Source organism: Falco rusticolus, chromosome 9 (assembly GCF_015220075.1).
Source record: "Falco rusticolus isolate bFalRus1 chromosome 9, bFalRus1.pri, whole genome shotgun sequence".
NCBI lineage: Eukaryota > Metazoa > Chordata > Aves > Falconiformes > Falconidae > Falco > Falco rusticolus.
The window spans coordinates 27,299,696-27,316,040 of NC_051195.1; the positions used below are offsets into that span (position 1 = coordinate 27,299,696).

The 16,345-nt window shown below is 40.5% G+C and overlaps 1 protein-coding gene across 3 annotated transcripts; it reads left to right on the forward strand.

Annotated features, from left to right (window-relative positions):
- The first annotated feature begins 4,909 nt into the window (after window positions 1–4,909).
- Window positions 4,910–15,210, forward strand: ZNF518A (zinc finger protein 518A). 3 transcript variants are annotated; one of them, XM_037399139.1, is made up of 3 exons: window positions 4,910–5,052; window positions 6,978–7,096; window positions 9,521–15,210. In XM_037399139.1, exon 3 carries the CDS (start codon window positions 9,639–9,641, stop codon window positions 14,283–14,285), a length of 4,647 nt encoding a protein of 1,548 aa, XP_037255036.1. In that variant the 5' UTR covers window positions 4,910–5,052; window positions 6,978–7,096; window positions 9,521–9,638; the 3' UTR covers window positions 14,286–15,210. The 3 variants fall into 3 exon arrangements, with proteins under 3 accessions (XP_037255036.1, XP_037255038.1, XP_037255037.1); XM_037399140.1 differs by lacking the exon at window positions 4,910–5,052 and adding an exon at window positions 5,470–5,797; XM_037399141.1 differs by lacking the exon at window positions 6,978–7,096.
- Window positions 15,211–16,345: the final 1,135 nt, after the last annotated feature.

The following is a 16,345-nucleotide window of genomic DNA, read 5'->3' on the forward strand; positions in this document are numbered from 1 at the left end:
TACACTTTTTTACTGATTTATTACATAAAACTTTTTTGGTGGGGCCTTTCGAGTTCATTTTCAAATCTATTATTTCCATACTGATCTGCTTACAAAAAGTTTCAAACTGTGCTTGACACTGAAATAAATAATACATCGGCTAGGCAGAGTTCATTTCTTTCACAAAGTACAGTGTACTTCAAGCAATGCTTGTAGGATTGAGATGCTTCATGACCATAAGAGAAGTTCCATATTTCCTTCTCTAAGATAAAACATCAGTACACTGTGAAAATAAGAAAGTCACCTTTTTAACCGGTTCCTGATATGCTAGATTCCAGGCTTTGATGATCAGGTATTTTGCAATGTATGGTTGCCTATATATCACTATATGTGTAAAATACGTATACGTGTAAAATAAACACCTGAATTTTGACTTTTTTTTTAATTTTAACGGTAAATAGCCTAGTTTTGTTTCATTGATTATAACAGTAACAAAGGATAATGGTAAGGCTTCCTTTTCACAATATATTATCTTATAAACATAACAATACTAATGCTGACACATAGTGGTATCATTATTAATATCAAAACATCACTGAATTCTCATTAACGCTTTACCTGCGTATCTACAGTAATATTGCAACAGTGAAAGAAGTCAATAATTTTGATTTCTTTGTGGATTTCATGGTGCCAATCAGTCTTGGAGCTATCTAAACCATAACTGTTACAATTGCAGGAATAAAAGTTAAAATGAAAACCACTACAGCATTGGTAACATCTGTGGAAAGAGAAACTACTTTAAATTCATGTTAGATTGAACAAAAAATGGCAGAGAACCAAGACTAAAAGTTGTCATAGATCAAAAAAACTTTTTGAGATTTAGCTATTTTTTTTACACATAGCAACAATTGTGAATAACTCACAAATGTGAAAATCTAACTGAAAAATATGTTTTCACGTTTAGCCAGGTATTTCCACTTTGTAATTCAAATATAGAACACACTAGCAGGAACACTTCATTTTTGTTGCTAACTCAGAAAGCAGCTCTTTCACATCTGTGAAAATTCAGTGATTTCAGGCAAATGCATAAGCAACTTCACATTAAAAAGAAATGGTTTTCTTTAAAAAATTAAGAGTTCCTCAGCTTCATTAGGTCATCCATGCTTGGTATTTGCCTTAGCATAGACTTTTGAAAATTGAATTATCTTTTTTTTCCCCAGAGTATTTCTGAGGAATTCCTTACGTCAGTCCCAATTATTTGGTGTGGATTAATTTCTGATATAAGTAATTTCTGATAGTCCAGCAGATTATGCAATAAATTGATCCAATCTGCCCTGCTACCCATAAATAAGCTGGATATCTAAATGAAAACAGACATAAAGTATTCCTGTTTGTGAAACACCCATGTATTTGAGGAAAGCATTCAGTTTTAGGTTTTAAAAGATCACATATACAGAACTAATAGCAACAATAATAAAAACCACATTATGAAGGCTACTTATTTGCTAACTGCCCTACCAATTTAAAACAGACTAATGCTAATGACATATGTAATAGGAAGTCCTGTCATTGTTTGCTATTTCAGATGCACAGAATTATGTGATGTAACGTGGACTGGGACAGCACAAATACCTTTAAAGCTTCCAAAATACTACACAGCTTACATATGTTTCTGGAGACAACAGCCAACACACAGGAAAAAAACCCAATAACTGACTGCAGATATCAGAGCAATTATTTTGGGCGAAAAGTAAAAACTGCCGTGGGATATTTCGTGTTTCACAGTTGAACATCTTTTCCACAGAATCTCACATAGTCAAGTGGACCAAATTCAGTTTATCTTCTGAAAAAGAATGAAGGACTTGAGTATTATGTGGATTCAGTCCTTGATTTTTAAGAATTTGGGAATTTAACAGTGATGTGTACCTATCATGCCTATCCAGATGCATCATGTGTGATCTCTATCTTTAGGAAGTCTCCAGTGAGTAGGCTGGAGGTGCACAAGAAATCAGGAGGGGACACAGCTAGGACAGCTGACCCGCACTAGCCAAAGAGGTATTCCGTACCATACGATGTCATGCTGACTATATATAAGTTGGGGGAAGAAGAAGGAGGGGGGAACGTTTGGTGTTACGGTGGTTGTCTTCCGAAGTAACCATTATGTGTGATGGAGCCAGCTTTCCTGAGGATGGCTGAATGCCCGCCTGCCAATGGGAAGTAGTAAATAAATTCCTTGCTTTGCTTTGCTTGCATGTGTGGGTTTTGCTTTAGCCATTACACTGTCACTTCTACTGTTCCGATCCTCTTCCCCATCCCACTGTGGGGGGAGTGAGTGTGCAGCTGTGTGTGGTGCTTAGATGTTGGCCGGGGTTAAACCACAATTATGATGTGATAAAATACTGATAAAATACTTGTTTCTGTCTTTACATCTCAATTTGTTGGGATGAATAGTTGACAATATGATGTAGATCTAAATTTCAGATTAGGAATACTAGCATTCTAACACAAATTTGATACTGTAGCTGCTTGCTAGATTGATGATTTTAATAGATAATTCTTTTCTGTTATATTTTCTGACTTTAAGGCTGCAGCTAGAACTGCTATGCTGTTTCTTTTTCTTCATTTGTAGTTAGTTTTCAGATCCTCCAAAACACTACGGGTATGTGTGTGCAATCTCCACTTCTGACCACTTAGAAAAATGTAATGAATTAGAAGCCAGAAGAATAATTTGAAGATTTGCGTGCAAACCAGTATATTTATTTGCTTGCTTTTGGCACAGATTGTTTCATTGGGGTGTAGCAGAACCATCAATGATATAATTCTATTTCTGAAGATATTCTTCAGGGCCAAATCCCCCACCCTATAATGGCTTCTATTAATTTTCTTTCACAGTCCAGGACACAAGGGAAATAAGTGATGTTGATTTGAAGAATCAGTCAGCAATATGCAGGCGAGCGGAGGTTATCTTCATTCGGCAGCGCTGGGTGCATGGGGGATCGCTCCACCAAAGTCATGCACACCGAGGCGACTTTTCAGTCCCCCCTTTATACAAGCTACTCATACCTATTCATTAGTTTTCCAAGAAATTGTTTACATATTCATTACAATTCTGAGAATTCATTTACATATCCCGTGCCTGCGCAATGTCCTTGAGGAGTTGTCTCTATGCAGACTCTATTCCTTAGCGGTCATGTTTAAAGTCTCCATCTTCGCTACGTTGCATGTACAACAGGAATCTAAGACAAAATGTCCCTTCTAAAGATAAGCAACCCAAGGACTTAGCAGTCTGTGCATCCGTCATGTTGCAATAAGGGTCCTTGGACATCTCCCGACTTTAACTAAACATAGGTGTGCCATCCTTTAGATAAGTGGTACAGCATTCACCATTCAATGTCAGTTTGAATGACGAATTAAAAATACATTCATGTTTAATGGTTCCTTATTGCATGCACATACACACTCAATGACAGCAACATTCCTCCCCGTTCTCAAATTGACTCATGAATAAAAAGTGTATTTTTTTAAATGTTGTTGCATCTAGTAGGATATGAGAAGGTTTCCGGAGAAAAATGTAGCTGAATTTCTCAGTTAAAACTGCTCATGAGATAGTTTAAGCTTCTTCCTTTGGGAACCTGAAATTTTCTCCTCGATTTTGATTTTTGAATGGTATTTCACAACTGGAGAGAGGCTTTTCTTTTCAATGACATCTTCGCTCACAATTCATTTTTGCAGTATATTTGTGCCATGGACGCTTGCCCCTTTTTTGGCCATGGTACACCTGAATTTCCTACTTCATACGTGCCTTCATACTCTTTGGTGATCTTCCATTAAAAACTTAGCACAAATATAAAGAGCACGCTACTACCAAGAAGCGTAGTTCATCCCTCTTCCAAGCAGCAATGATTTCGTGACTCTAACAAGGCAAGCATCTAATTTGTAGAGGTGTTCACCTTTGGTTTTGGGTTATTGTAACCTTATGAAAACACATCAACTGATCTAATCCTTGCATAATGTTCTGAATGACTTCATCGTTGTGATGCCAAAACGGCACAGAGTAGCAGAGCTAGCCGATTCGAACCAGACAAACTAGCTCCCAAGTTTTAAGTAAAAAGTTAGGTATTTTATACAGTTTTCGTGAGAGGTTACACAATGTCTTTACATACATATTCATTTGACTTTGACACCTAATCATTCCATTCACAATAGGTGGGATCTAGGTGGAGTAGACCTTTCAATTTTCTTTGTTCAACGATTTCCTGACTTGATGGTCTCCTTATCTCCTTCAGATGCCCACCTTATCTTTTCTAATTATTCAGTGTACATTCCTTTCTCGACACAAACAGAGCATCACCCAGAGCATTCTACCAAACTCATCCTGACTAATCCTTTCATTTTAAGACCTTGTTCTGTTTCAGCTGCCACCTTCTGCCGATACCCTCTATCAATTGTGTTTACGCAGCCTGGCAAACCCAGTCTAGGGTGGGCCACAAACAGCCTAAGGCAGGGCCTTTCGTCCTGGGCGTTTCAGATGGGCCACTAGCTTTGCCAGCCCGCTCGAGCTTGGCCTGTTCTGCCTTGGGCCGAGGGCGCAGAACCACTGACCGGTAAGGCCGGGCCGTGCGGCCAGGCTGGCCCCGTGTGCCCCGGCCCTAGGGCCAAGGCCCGGCCGGCAGCAGGCGCCCGGCAGGCCGCGGGGCTGGGGTGCGGGCGGCCTCGGCCCTCCCGCCGGCGGCGCGGCACTGTGCTTCTCTGCTGCCCCAGCGCCCGCGGCCGCATCCCAGGCGGAGGAGGAGGAGTAGGCGGCGGGGGCGGGGGAAGGCAGCGGGGCTGTCGGTGCCGCCGCCTCGCCAACCCCCGGGCAGCCGCCCGCCCCACCGGGGTCTGTGCGCCCCACCCCTCCCCCACCCAGCGGTCGCCCGCCCTGGGCCTCGTCGGCCGCCGTCCGTCCCCTCAGGTGAACGCGTATCCCTCCGCCGCGGCCGCCTCCGCCGCTGGGCTCGCAGCCCCACAATCCCCGGATGGAAACTGTTATGGCCGCCAACAGCGACTCGCCGGGCTATGGAACGGGGCGAGGTAACTCCGAAAGGGGCGCCGGGCGGGGAGCCGGGGTCCCCGCGCCGGGCGGGACGGGGAGGCCCGGCGCGGACTCCGGCGGAGAGGAGCGGCAGGAGGAGCGAGCCCCAGCAGGGCACGAAGCCGCCCTCTAGTAGGGCTGAGACGTTAAATAGTCCGCGCCCCCCGCCCCCTGCGGCCGTGGGAAGTTGGCGGGGCGGCCGGGGCTGGCGAGCGGGTGTCCGGAGACCGCGGGCAGCGCTTGGCCGCGGCGGGGAGCGAGCGAGGATGCCTCATTGCTGGGGCCGGCGGCGCCTGTGGTGCCGTATCCCTCCGCCGGGCTACGAGCGGCCAGGCGAGGTGTCGGGCAGCGCGGCGCCCCCCCGGGCCGTGTGGGCGCCCCGTGGAGGGCGGCGCGGTGGGGCGGGGGCTGCGCTGCGAGCCGGGGGTGGCCGCGGGGCCGGTTGGCTCCCAACGGCGAGCCGGGGACAGGAGGCGCCCCACTCGCCCCCACCCCAGTTTCGGGCAGCACCCGGTCGGGTGGGTCCCGCGGCTCGGCCCTGAGGCGGTGGAAGCTCCGGGGGCTCCCCCGCCGGGCCCAGGCCCCCGACCGCTTCGTTGTTTGGCCCTGCTCTATCTCACCCCCTCGTCCCGGGCCCGGGGGACAGCCCGCGCCCCGATGGCGGTGGGGTCCGGGGTCCGGAGCCCCGAGCGGGGGGACGGGAGCGGCCCCGCCACCACGTGCGGGCTGAGGCGGGGGCTGCAGGTACGTGCGCGGCCGTGTGTCGCTCGGGCGCTGAGCTACAGTTCTTGTAAATGGCAAGTTCGCCGTGTGGCGTGGTTTGTTAGCTTTGGGAGTGATTTGGTCATTTATTTTATATTTTGTTTTTACAAAAGCAGCGTCTTGCTGTGTCTGATAGATTGTATCTGACCGCCAGAAGGTCTAGGTCTGTGAGCTCCTGAAGATCTAGTTCTGTAAGTTCCTGCGTGTGCCCAGGTCTTTGCACAGGTTAAGGCACCACTTGAAATTTACAGACACGTGTAGGATGGGACCAAGCACAGAAAGTACTTTAGCATAGAATTTTTTTCTGGCTTTCTAAAATTTAAATGAGTGTAAATAATTTTTACAGAAATCTTGAAAATACTACCTGCCTTGAAATGTATTTTGAATTTCTGATTTTTGTTCTAAATGTAAAAACTATAAAAGATACCTAATGTAGGAGTGTCTTGCTCCTGTTTGTCAGTTCTCACTAAAGTGTATAGCTAAAACGTTTTTCTCTATGTGTACTTCTTTGAAACAAAATTCTGACATATTGGAGCATTTTTGGGGAAGAGAATTGAGGCTTAGAGCCTCAAGTGGTTACTTGTGCTTAGTGATTTGTTTTTTAATGAGAGTTAACTGTGGCGCGTACTTACGTGTTTTCAGGGTTTGTATTCAGTATATCTGCTTTATAATCTACTTGTTTATGGTATTGTGCATGTAATATTCCACCTTCCTCCCAGGCTTTTGCAAAACTTTCTATAATATTATATTTAGATCTTTGCTATAGAATTTATTACAATTCTTACTTAAGAGAAGGTGTCTTTCGATTTCAAGTTAAAAGTTGATGGACTGAGGTACCAGTTACTTCTTTCTGTCTTGTTTTTGAGTTCTCATATACTTATGTTTACCAGTTATGGATGCCTGAGATGTTGTGACAAAGCTAAGGTTAAATAGGCCTTGTTAAGGGAGTTTGTTAGTTATTTTTTACTCCCACTCATTAATTTAGGATTTGTATTGTATTTGATGGTCATCTTTGGGAGAGAACCCAGTGCGTATTTACAGTGTTTCCATCTTCATTGTATTAAAAATACACATAATGTAAAATTGTGAAGGATTTGTGCTTTTCAGCTTTTTGTTTTGCTTGTATTTAGACCTTTTAAAATACCTTTCCTTTTGTTTTCAGATCTTTTTTCAGTATTTCTCCTGACTGTGGCCTTTTCTGAGTCTTACATATTTACCTCTTCTCTGTGTGTGGAAAAATGTTAAAGGATGAAGACTTGAAGTCAAGTCTTTTCTTAATGTGTAAGTTTGACTGCTACTTTGATAATGTACATTTAAAGATCCCTGGGATATTTCTATTTTACTATTTGATTGTTTCTAGTAAATATTTTTTTGTCATGCTGCAGGTGCTTGTCAATAGTTGCATGGCACACAATAGTAACAAAGTTAAATTGTAATTTATGTAGTTAATTAGTTGAAGGAGATTTCAAACCTGGTTTGAAAATACCCACCTTGGAGTTTGCCAAACATAAATGTTCTATCCAGTTAGTGAAATGTTGCCAAACTGAGGACCATATCGGCCCCATGTTAAAAGCCTGAGACTTGTTCTGTGCAGCACTCTATCCATTTCTGATTTTTATAGTGTTAATTGTGTACATATTTCAGGTTTCAGTATTTGACAGTGTTAATCTGAATGATGGGCAGTTACCATCAGAATGATGTATTGCATCATGCAATCTGTAATTTTCATGTGTTGCACCCGTGTATTAAAAAAGATCTTCAAGCAAACAAGTCCAGGCTGTTTTTAGTTATTCTTTATGTGGGAGTTCATCTTGCTTCTGTTCAAATAAGAGATTTGCCATTGACAAGAGAAAGCACTGTAATATGGTACTTTTTTTTTTTTTTTATAGTGAAAATGTAATGTAGATGAGTTGTTATCTTCTGAAGGCTCAAAGTAGAGTAATATCCCATGTGTTAATCTCCTGCATGGAAGATGGGAAATGTGTCACTGAGTTTTTTTAAAAAATAAATTATTAAACTGTGTACCTAAAATGTTTTAGTTTGGGAAGACTCCCAAGGAGGGAGGGAGTGTGTGTGTGTGTGTTTGTGGCTTGTGCGTTGTTTTGGTTTCTTGAATATCGAATGTATAGTTGAAATCTTGCAGGTCTCATAGTTAGAGAACACACTTAAATTGAGTCTTACTTGATACTAGAGCCTGTATGAAATGTCAAAAGTCCGCTTTTCTTATTAGCGGTTCTGCACAATTCTTGAAAACAATATCTTTTCTAAAGAAATGCAATAAAGCATATGTTTAAAAAAGTGTTTTGCTTTTTTTTCTGTGGTATATGAACATGGCCATGAAAATTTTTCAGTCTCTTATTTTCTTTGTCAAGTATTTAGATGTCTAATGTTAGATAGTCCTGGTGAGATGGGAGTATGGGAAAACGTTTGGAAGACCTTAGTGGTGATGCTTATGATAGCCTGGAGCTCTAGAAGCAGCTCTTTACTTCGTCACAATGTGGGAGGGGATGTGATCATTCTTTCAGTTAGAATGTGAATAAATAGGGTGATCTAATGAGTTGCAAGCCTGTGTTGCTTCAGGGTGGGCAGGAGAATAGCGGAGGGAGCTGCTGATCAGATTTCAACTAACACTTTACCAACTTGTGCTGGTAAAGTGACACTGTGACTTCTACTATGGAAAAAGTTCTTAGTAAGAAGTGTTACATGTTAGTGAAGAAACTATTCTTCCTTTTCAGTTTCACTTGTCAAAATCCAAGTTGTTTTTGCTGCTGTTCCATTTCCGCTAATTTTATGTTGACATGTGGGAGAGTTGTTTAAGCATAAACTTGAGCTGCTATAAATTGTCAGTGCAGCCTGTTACGGAAACACTGACATTAAGTCTGTAGCAAGACAATGATGCTTGACCATAACAATTTGCGCCTCTTAATCCATAGAGGAGTGCTGTTGTCAGTCATACACTTGTTCTTAAAAGGTTAACATATACCCAGGAACGTATGGTGAGAAATCACTTAACTTTTGAGTGCTTTAGATTTTTGTGGTACTAAAGACAGTCATGCAAAAAATTGATTTTTAGATGAGTGTGGTGTGTTTTCTGGTGTAGATAAAGGTGATGTCTCCATTAGTGAAGTAGATCTTGTGTCAGAATTTTATTCCTCTCCCTGCCCCCCTTTTCTTTTTAAGCATAGCAGTTAGCTACTAATAGAGTAGAAACCTGAGTAATAAAAATATCAACTCCTGCGGAATTTAACTTGTTTTTAGTACTTCAGCTAGGTTAAGTTAGTGATCCATGGCACAGAGGTGGTACTGTGTGTCTATTTGCTTGAAATCCTGAACAAGTAATAAGTGCTAGCTTCATTTTAAAAAAAGCAGCTCTTGGAATTTCTCATGCTTACAGGCTGTCCTGGTGGGAGAAAACCAAAATTTGATGGCATTGGTTTTCCTATTTCAGTAGATGTTGTTCTTTAAAGCTTATTTTTCAAAATTTATGTATATTTTGTGGGGGGACCCCGCACCTACAAACACAAACAAACAAAAGGTTACAGCAGTAATGTCTCTTTTTTTTTTTTTGCCTCCTTTTTTTTCTTTCAAATGCTGTTATAAAAATCAACAACTTCCAAGATTGGCATGTATGTATTAATGAATTGTAATGAGTGTTCTAATTGCATTAGTTCTAAAATATTTGTTTTGTTTATTTTCTAATTTCAGGAGAATAAAATGGGGAAGTTCTAGAACCTTGAGAGTAACTCGGCGCAGTGGTCTTGTTTGCTGCAGGAACTAAGACTAATCTCAAGAATTCACTTAAAGAAAAGGAAAACCTTAAATCATGCCATCTGAAAAGGAACATGTTTTTTGTGATAAAAATCAAATTATTCTGTTAAAACACAATGCTGCGAAGAATTTTTCTACAGATACTACTTTGGAAAAAGCACTGGTGAATGATCCTTTAAGTATGATGACTCAACCAGCAATTTTAGATGTCAATCTTGCTTACAAACTAAAAAATGTGAAAATTGATTTACCCAAGGTGGAAATTCCAAATGAAGTATTAATGAAACATGAAGTTGATAGATTTAGAAAACTCTTTCAGTGTAGGCAGCAAACTGCAAGGAAGTCCTTAAGTTTTGAGAAAATAAATGGAAGCAATCCCAATTGTTCAGAGGGAAGCCACTTGCAAAATAAACCAGAAGTGCACTTTGAAGAAGGATTGAAAACTGCAGCAAAGATACTGAATTTCACATGTACGAAGTGCAAGGATAACATCAGATACAGCCCAAATGATCTACAGAAACATTTTCAGCTGTTACACTATGGCGAGTTGCCTTTGTATCCTTGTGAGATGTGTAACTTCTCAGCTAATGATTTTCAGTCATTTAAACAGCATAGACGCACCCATCGTAGCACTTTAGTAAAATGTGAGCTCTGTAATGATGAGCATATGTACACTTTGTTGGATTTGACAAAACACTTCACATCAAAGCATTGTGTAAATGGTCACTTTCAATGTGAAAAATGTGGGTTTTCTACCCAGGATGTGGGCACGTTTGTTCAGCACATTCACAGACATAATGAGATTGCATATAAATGTGGAAAATGCCATCACGTAAGCTTTACAAAAGAGGAGTTCCAGAACCATCTTCTTGTTCATACCAGTATGTTTCCTTTTGGTTGTCAATATTGCAGTTACAGCACGCCACGGAAAGATTATCTTTTAAAACACATCATAGCTTTGCATAGAGACCACTTATATGCGAAAGAAAAACTGGAAAAGGATAAATGTGAAAAAAGAGTAACGCCAGCAGGACTGAAGCTTGTTTTAAGAAGGTATAAAATGGGAGCATCAAAAAAAGCCCTCTGGAGACGGAAAAAACCAAGCAGTGGAAGTGACAACACTGGAGAAGAAAATGCACAAGTGCTAAGAAGTGTGAATAAAATTCAAACAAAAGCTGAGGAGCTGAACCAGTGTGTGAGAGATGTGGAAGCAAATGAAGAAAAAGATCAAAATATATATGCAGAAAAGCATAATTTCATGGGTGGAATGCTCTCTGCAACTACTGCACAATACAATAAAGCAGGTGATGGAACAAGTTACGGCCTGGGATTATTGAAAAATGCCGTTCATGGGCCAACGGTATTGATGGTCAAAAACAATAAAATATGCATTCCAGCAAATTACAGCGCTAAATTTATGGGATTTAAAATGGTAGATGGAAAACAACATATTGTTATAAAGTTATTACCTACAAGTAAGCAAAATACACATTTGCTGGGTCAGAAAGCTGATCCTATTAAAGGCTGTTCTGTATCTCCTTTGCTACAGCGTGCTGATCCCTGTGGCTTGTCATCTGGTGCTATACCACATGTAACTGACCAGTCAACCTTAAAGAACAATTCTGTTCACCTGTTAACCTCCCCACCTTTATCTTGTTCTGCTCCTCATTCAGGAAAAACAAAAGTGGAAAAACAAAATAACTCCTTATTGTATGGTAGGAGTGTTTCTCAAACTGTAGCACCTTCTAATGTAGCTGTAGGAAAAAGTTCGAGTTATTTGCCAATGAAGTTGGGCTCAACTGTACCTCTGTGTGATGAGGTGACAAAAGTTGGAACTCGAAGTAATATCTCGTGGGGAAGCTATAGTCCTCCAAGTCATCCTCAGGTATTACCACCCACTATTACAAATACATTTTGCTGTGACCCTATGAAAATGCCCTTCTTTCCTGAACTGAAAATACAAAATCATGGCCTGAATAATAGTAACGGAACTAATAATCTCTATTATTCAACTTCAGTGGATTCTTCTAATGAAGGGTTGCTGTCTTTTCACAACTATTCCAAAATGGATACTTCGGATAATCCATGTAGCATTCAGATGTCAACAGATGACAGATACAAAGAATTTATATCTTGCAAAACAGTTTCTTTTCAAAACAGTAGGAGAAATGAATCTGCATCTTCATATTCAGAGTCGATGAAAGGCCTAAAACCAGAGAAGGCTGTATCAGCCCAGTCAAATATTAATAAAACCTACGGATGCATAAGCACTAGGAATAACTCTCTCTCTTTTAAAAGCCAATCTAAATGTGTTGTTGACAGTGAGTGTTTTATGGAGGACCAGCATAGTGGCCAACAGTATTTGGACACTGACATACATCAAGGCTTTGAGAATGTGGCAGAGAAATTCCAAGAAAATGCCTCTGATTGTGTTAATTCAGTCTTAATGCCTAAAATTACATCAGTTTTCTCCTTGCAGAGTGAACAGGCAGCTAATTATTTATCGCCTGAAATAAACCAGTTACTGCAAGATGTGTTAAAAGTGAAAGCGACTAGTCAGCAAGAATCCCCCAGCAAGTCAAATAACTGTGTAAAACTTCATTCTGACAAGCTGCTTTCTGGTCATGAGACAGGGCATAAAGCCTTTCCACATTTAAAAAGCTCTGCAACTGCATGTGGTTTTCAGAGGCCTCCTTCTAATGTGGGCTTTAATTTATATAAGAGAGAGTTGAACACAAGATGTAGCACAAATGATGGTACGCGTTGTGGGAGAGAGAGACAGACACCCAGAACGTCATTTGATTCACAGGGAATGGATAGTTTATCTAGAACTCCGGGTGCTGGTACATTGCTAAAAACTCATACAGATACAATTGTAACGCAGCAGTTAGTAAAAGATAAAATAGTGTCTACAATGCAAAGTCCTAGCAGCTTTTCACCAGTTATTCAGGAACAGAAGAAAACCCTTTTAGTTCAGTCCTCCCCGTCAGGATTTTTTGTTCCTTTGCACCTTGCTAACCAGCCTGGACTACAGGTGGTTTCAGGAAAGTCTCTTCCATCGACCAGTTCGTCAGAAGGGCGTGTGACGAAAGGTGTACCTGCATCTTTTGTTTTAAATAAAGGACCTGGAATGATTTTGACTTTTAGCGGGGCAATTGGAACAGTTGCAAATGTCCCTAGTGATAGTTCTCAGGTTTTAGGGAGAGTTGCATCCAGAGAATATGGTAAAATAACCATACCAGCTTCAAAAGTGGAGGGGAAAAATGACAGTTTCAGAAGCGTAAGAAGTTCCTGTAATAGGAGAGCATGTAGTACAGCAAATGACTCATTGAATAGTATGCCATTCAAAGGACCTCTTGTAATTACAAACTCATCAGAGTCATCTGTGAAAGGAATTTCTTCTGTGAAGGTGTTACCAGAGCATGAGGATGCTGTCTTTCGTTCCTTGGAGTCGGTAAACCAACAGCAAACTAAACAGAAACAGCATGTTTATGCACTTTTGCCTGATGGACAGCAGGCAGTTTTTTTGAAATGTATGACACCAAACAAGGCTGTAGTTCATAAACATAGTGTTTTTCAGGATAATGCTCGTTATCAAAATTCTCAACCAAAGAAAACTGGAGCCATGCAACAAAAGCTTTTGCTGAAAGTTAAGACTTCTACTTCAGATACGCTGGCTGATACCACTCAGTCAGTAAGCAACTCGGTGCCCTCACTACAGTTGGATAGCTCGCAGTCCCTTACTCCTGCACTAGCACAGAAACAAACTAATCTTACTTCTAACGATGCCTTAATCTTACCAGGTAGGTTAACGCCAGCAAATGCCTCTTTGGCAAGCTCTAATCCAGCATGTTGCATTCCTCCTGTAGAACCTGTTTATTCTAAGTCTGCGGGAACACGGTTGCAACAAGGTTCTATTGAGAGTATGCAAGTAATAACTGCTAACAACAGGAATAACTTTGGTAGTCATAAGTCCACATGGAGCACCCGAAACAGAACTGCAAAAGTAAAACCTCGTTTAAAACAAACTGGGTCTAAAAGTTCACAAACTGTGGGTGTGCAAAGAAATAAGAATTTCAAACGGAAGAGTAAGGATAATTGCCCAGAACCTCCAAGAAAGAAGGTAATGTTGCACAGAAAGTGTAAGGAAAAGAATCAAGCTGAAGTTGTTAGTGAAACAGGTGGCCCTTACAAACCAAGGGCATCAAAAGAAACTGTGAGGACTTTGAAATTACTTCCTTTTAATTCTAAACAGCTTGTAAAATGCCCTCGGAGAAATCAACCAGTTGTTGTGCTTAACCATCCTGATGCAGATGTTCCAGAAGTTGTAAATGTAATGAAAACCATTGCTAAATTTAAGGGACATGTTCTTAAGGTTTCATTGTCAAAAAGAACTATTGAAGCACTTCTGCAGCCGGCCTTCTGCAGTCCTTTGGATGTAACTACTGATGATCTTTCTCGAAAGAGGCACAGGACAATAAAACCTATTAGCCCTGTAAAAGAAAGATTTGTCTTAAAGTTGACACTGAAAAAGACTAGCAAAAACAATTATCAGATTGTAAAAACTACCTCTGATAATACCTTGAAAGCTAAGTTTAGCTGCTGGTTTTGTGGTAGAATATTTGACAATCAGGATAATTGGGTAGGACATGGACAGAGGCATCTGATGGAGGCTACTCAAGATTGGAATTTATTAATGTAATGATGACCAGTAAAGAGAATAAAACTTAAATACCATACAATACGTTTTTTTAAAAGAGAATCAATTGAATTAGGATACACAAGTAATTTTGTTTTGTATTTCAGTATTCTAACTGAAGTTTAAAAATGATGCAAAGTGCTTGTGTTTTAAAAGGAAGAGGAGATTCTCTGTTGCCATCAAGCTTTGAGATGGATCAAGGAGCTTTGTGATTTAGATAACTTGTAACTAACTGCAAATACAATTCCATAAAAATATATTATTTTTTGTTACTACTATCATGTCCTATATTTTTATTCTATAGAATGAGTGTTCAGGGCTCTTGTTCTGTACATATTTAAAACCCCCTAAACATGTAAATATTTTTGTACTTTTCAGTTATTTGGTATAATTCTTGCACAGAAATTGCCAGCGCGCCCCCCCCCCCCCCCCCCTTTTCAGTTCTGTGCATGCACTACTAAAACCAATTTTTAAAATCTTTTCAACTACACACAGCTGTTACCCTGGGATTTTTGTTATTTTCACTTGTTAGCTCTTGATTTTGTTTTTCAGGGATTGAACACTATTGTTAGCAAGTGCCTAAAAGATGTGAAGCAGTTTACATTATGTCCACTGTGTAACCATAGGTCCATATGGGCCGTTTCCCCCAATAGTTTCATTCAAACAAAGCCATATGTGAATGCTTTAAGCTATATTGCTATGCACATGACACTTGTACTATTTCTGTGCAGTTTGTCTACTTTCTTAGTGAAGTATTTTTCATATAAATTAATAAAACATGTTATGATTGTGTTAATACGGTGAGCCTGAGAATGGAATCAGTTGAAAATATACAGTATATGTATTTGTAATGTATATGGTGTTTAAGAATGGTGAACATTCCTAATCTGTATTGGCTCTGTCACTATTAAATTTGCTATAACTTGTATTTCCAGAGTATGACTTGTGAGCATTTATAGAAAATATTTGTATTTTGTTTTATGCTATGTCTGCCACATATGGAAGGCCAGGGTATGGTGAAATGCAAAGCATCATTTCAGGCCTGTAACTGCATTACAGTTTTATTCCAGGTGGATGTAATTTGCCCCCATAATGACTAAATAGTGTTTTCTGCTATTGCTTATTCAGATGAACTGCCTTTTGGGGTACCAGGGGTTTGGCAAACCCAAGGCTTGAGTTATTCCTCCTTCATTTTACAGGCCAGTAGTGTAATATTCCTAGGAGTCTGCTTGCTTCCTACTTTCGAGTTTTAGGGATAGCGATTTCTTTATGGATTTAGGGATTTCTTTACGTGAGGGTATGTAAACAAAAGACCTTATCTTATCCATAGTGACTGAGAGTATACAAATGAAGGTTCTTACAATCCACAGAAATTATCATGTACAGAGGCTTTGTCCTCCAGATTCTTAATGAACCTGGAGGCTAGATCCAGACTTCAGTAGGAGCGCCCTTACCATATGGCATCTTTTGCCCGAGTACTGGAAGATGACATCTTAGGTGTGTAAGTCAGCTTCCTGCAGTATTAATGGAAAAACTCAAAATGGAATACCAGACTTGGAGAGGACTGGGGCATTTAAATCTCTGAGCTTTTAGATTGTATGCAAGCCCGGGGGGGTAGTTCTCTGTGACTGTTTCCATAAAGTGAAAGTGAAAATTGACTTACTACCAATGAAACATTTGGAAGTCTTCCATGGATATCACAGGGATGTCACCAGTAAACAATTCAACTTACGTTTTAAAAGTGTTGTAATGAAAATGGCTGCAAAAAAATTACTTCAGTAGCTAGATATGTTTTTCTTGCTGTTGGCAGGGAGGTGCACTTGTAGCTTATGAGCTACATATGGGAGTCAACTGAAGTACCCGAGACAGTCAAGGCAGCGTAGTTTGGGTGAATTAATATACAGTTGGGGAGTGTTCTGTATCAAAATCAGATCATTTTGTGCTGTACAATACGCTTCAGTGCTGACATTAATTTGGCTAGGAACTTTGAAGAAGGCTAATACAGTGGTGAGGAAGTGTATTGGAAAGAAACAGCTTTAGGAAAGGACAAAAATGTTAAGGTT